The sequence below is a fragment of the Empidonax traillii genome, unplaced genomic scaffold (assembly GCF_003031625.1).
Source record: "Empidonax traillii isolate 1590-97213 ecotype Southwest subspecies unplaced genomic scaffold, ASM303162v1 scaffold575:size619451, whole genome shotgun sequence".
Lineage (NCBI taxonomy): Eukaryota > Metazoa > Chordata > Aves > Passeriformes > Tyrannidae > Empidonax > Empidonax traillii.
In genome coordinates, this window is record NW_020955768.1 from 362,348 (window position 1) to 365,119 (window position 2,772).

General features: G+C 56.6%; 1 protein-coding gene across 1 annotated transcript in view; it reads right to left on the reverse strand.

The window, feature by feature from the left end:
• ADA (adenosine deaminase) overlaps window positions 1-2,525 on the reverse strand; it is a 17,662-nt gene extending 15,137 nt beyond the window's left edge. The window contains exon 1 of the mRNA XM_027898055.1: window positions 2,469-2,525. Coding sequence (XP_027753856.1) covers window positions 2,469-2,504 — 36 coding nt within the window. The 5' untranslated portion in view covers window positions 2,505-2,525. The remainder of the gene's footprint in view (window positions 1-2,468) is intronic.
• Between the last annotated feature and the right edge of the window lie 247 nt (window positions 2,526-2,772).

Below are 2,772 nucleotides of genomic sequence, written 5' to 3' on the forward strand. Positions count from 1 at the left end.
GTGCCATCACAGGTGATGCCTCCCACGGGGTGGTGTGTCTTGCAGGAACACCTGCCCAGTGTGACCCCGATGCTCATGTCCCAAACCAGCATCCAGCAGCAGAGCTACCCCAGCTACTGGGAGGGAGTGGGCCTTGACCCCAGAAACTCCTGTTCCCATCCTTCTCCCCACAGCACAGCTCAAGGCACATGGCAGCAGCTGCAGGAGAAGAGAGCCAGGGGTCCTGAAGCCCCCGAGCTGGGGCTGGCCTGCAGGGAGAGGAGCCAGCAGCGAGCGAGGGCAGGGTCTCTGCTCTGGCTGTGCAGCAGAAAGGGGGGAGCCTAAAGGTTGGGGTCAAAGGAACGTCGGCCTTTTCTGCTCTTTTATGGCCTGTGATAAGCAGGGTTCAAAGTTGTCCCCCAGCAGCCCCGGAAGCTCCCTGTTCATCCACCTCCATCCACCTCAGTCGCTGGGAGTCAGAGAGTTCCTGAAAAAACACAGAGGCAGCCCTGGCCCCACGTTCAGCCGGGGCTCGAAGCTGCTCCAGTCACCAGAAACATCTCTAGAACACAAAACTGATCGTTCCCAATGGCAGAGGGTCCAGGGGAATGAATAGGGCTCATTAACTGACTTCAGGCCCATTTTTTTTTCCCCAAGCCTGACTTAGCAGGTTCACAGGACTGAAAGGGACTGCCTGACTCAGGAAAACCAGTCTCATAACTGCCAGCAGCCGGACAACAGAAGCCTGATCTTAGCACTCAAACCCTGCAGGTTTTCCTAGGTCTTCCTCTTTAAAATCCCACTCTCCCACGCACTGGAAAAGTAGGAAGAATCACAAGTGAAAGAAGAACTTGAGCCTTAAAAAGGCTTTAACCATTAGCAGCTCTCAACGCTCCCTGCATTTTGCTATCAAGGTTTACCTGCTATGGCATGAATCAACTTCCCTGAGAGGGAGGCACTGTGATGGAGCGAAACCTGAATCAGACCTGTGCACACAGACCTTTCCAACTATGCAAGGCTTTCCTGGTGCGAGCTCAAACTGAGAGATAAGTGGTTTGGGAGTGGTAGGGGATGCAAATACCAGCAAAAAAAACCCCAAACCTTTGGGCTTTTCAGAGACAGTCTTCTCAGAGAAAGCCACATGGAGTTGCCACCACTCAGGTTCTCCCAGAGCAGGACCACCACAAGCCTCACATCACTTTTCTTGGTCTCCTCTGCCCCCACTCCTCACCCCACCAAGAGCCCAATGTGTCAGTCAGGCAGAGGAGACCTGCTCTCCGTGCAGCAGCACAGTGGAACCACAGCCTGAGAGCAGAACCACCCTGCAGCACGTGCAGTGATCTGCCACCAGATACAGAACTACTGCTAGCCACAGCTGTTTCATCTTCTTCCTCCTCAACTGTTTTCTAATCTGAATAATAAACATTACCATATGATCCTACATGAGATGTACTTATACAAGGCATGGCAAGAGCGAAAGGCTCCGGAGCACCCTCTGACAGCAGCCACCAAGGTGGTGTCACGGGTATCTGAGGAAAAACTGAACTGAATGTTTAAGAGATCAAAAAGAAAAAAAAAAAAAGCCCAACACCAAAACAAACCAAACAGGCCAAAAAAAAAAAAAAAAAAAAAAAAAAAAAAAAAAGCCCAACACCAAAACAAACCAAACAGGCCAAAAAAAAAAAAAAAAACAAAACAAAACCAAAAAACCCAAAACAAAACCACCCACAAAACAACAAACCCTGAAACAAAATTTTAAAAAGACAAGAGAAAACATTTCGTTTAGTAGACCACGACAGGGATTGGGGGGGGAGGCACTTGGAGGAGTGGAGACTGAGCTGGGGAAGAGGAGACTGAGGGGAGACCTCAATCCAGTTAAAAACTTCCTCGGGAGGGACAGAGGAGGGGGCAGGCACCGAGCTCTGCTCTGTGGGGTACCAGTGACAGGACCTGGAGCTGGTGTCAGGTCAGGGTCAGGCTGGATCTCAGAAAAAGGGTGGCTGGGCACCCAACAGGCTCCCCAGAGCAGCAAGGGCACAGCCCCGAGGCTGCCAGAGCTCCAGGAGAGTTTTGGATGATCCTCCGGGAGGATGGGGGGGGGTGGGGGGCGAACAGGGTGTGCGACTCGCGGGGGACGGGTCCCCTTGCAGGGCCAGGCAGCTGGACCCCCTTGGCGTGACCCCCTTCCAAAGATTCTTCCCTTCATCAGGGGCTTGTCCCTCTTTCCCCTCCCATCCCCGCACCGGGGACACCCGCACCGCTCCAACCCCCGGGGCTGGGATGCGCCAAGGGGAACGCCGGGGCAGGGCTGGGTGACACCGCCGGGTAAATCCCCCGCCGATCGTGGGAATTGGGGCACGGGCGGCTCAGCACCACCCCCACCCCCGCGGGGCACAGCACCTCTGCCCCGGGGCACGGCCGTGCCCCGGGGCAGAGGTGCTGTGCCCCGCGGGGGGGTGGAGGGGAAGCTGAAGTGCCGGGCGGCTCACCTTGGGTCCCCCGAAGACTCTCGCTGCCCTCTCCATGCTCCCGTTTCTCCCTCCGGTGCTGCTTCTGCTTCTGCTGCTGCCGCCGCTCCGCGCTCGCCACCCCCGCCCCGCCGGTCGAGCCCGCCCGGCCCCCGCCGGCCCCGCCCCGCGGAGCGCACGGGGCGATGGCATCGGACCCTAAAGATCATCCCCTCCCACTTCTTCATCCCCCCCACACACTCAGTCAAGCCCTCCGTGCAGCCCCCGGGGCGCTGCTGCTTCTTCTCCTTCTCCTTCTCCTTCTCCTTCTCCTTCTCCTTCTCCT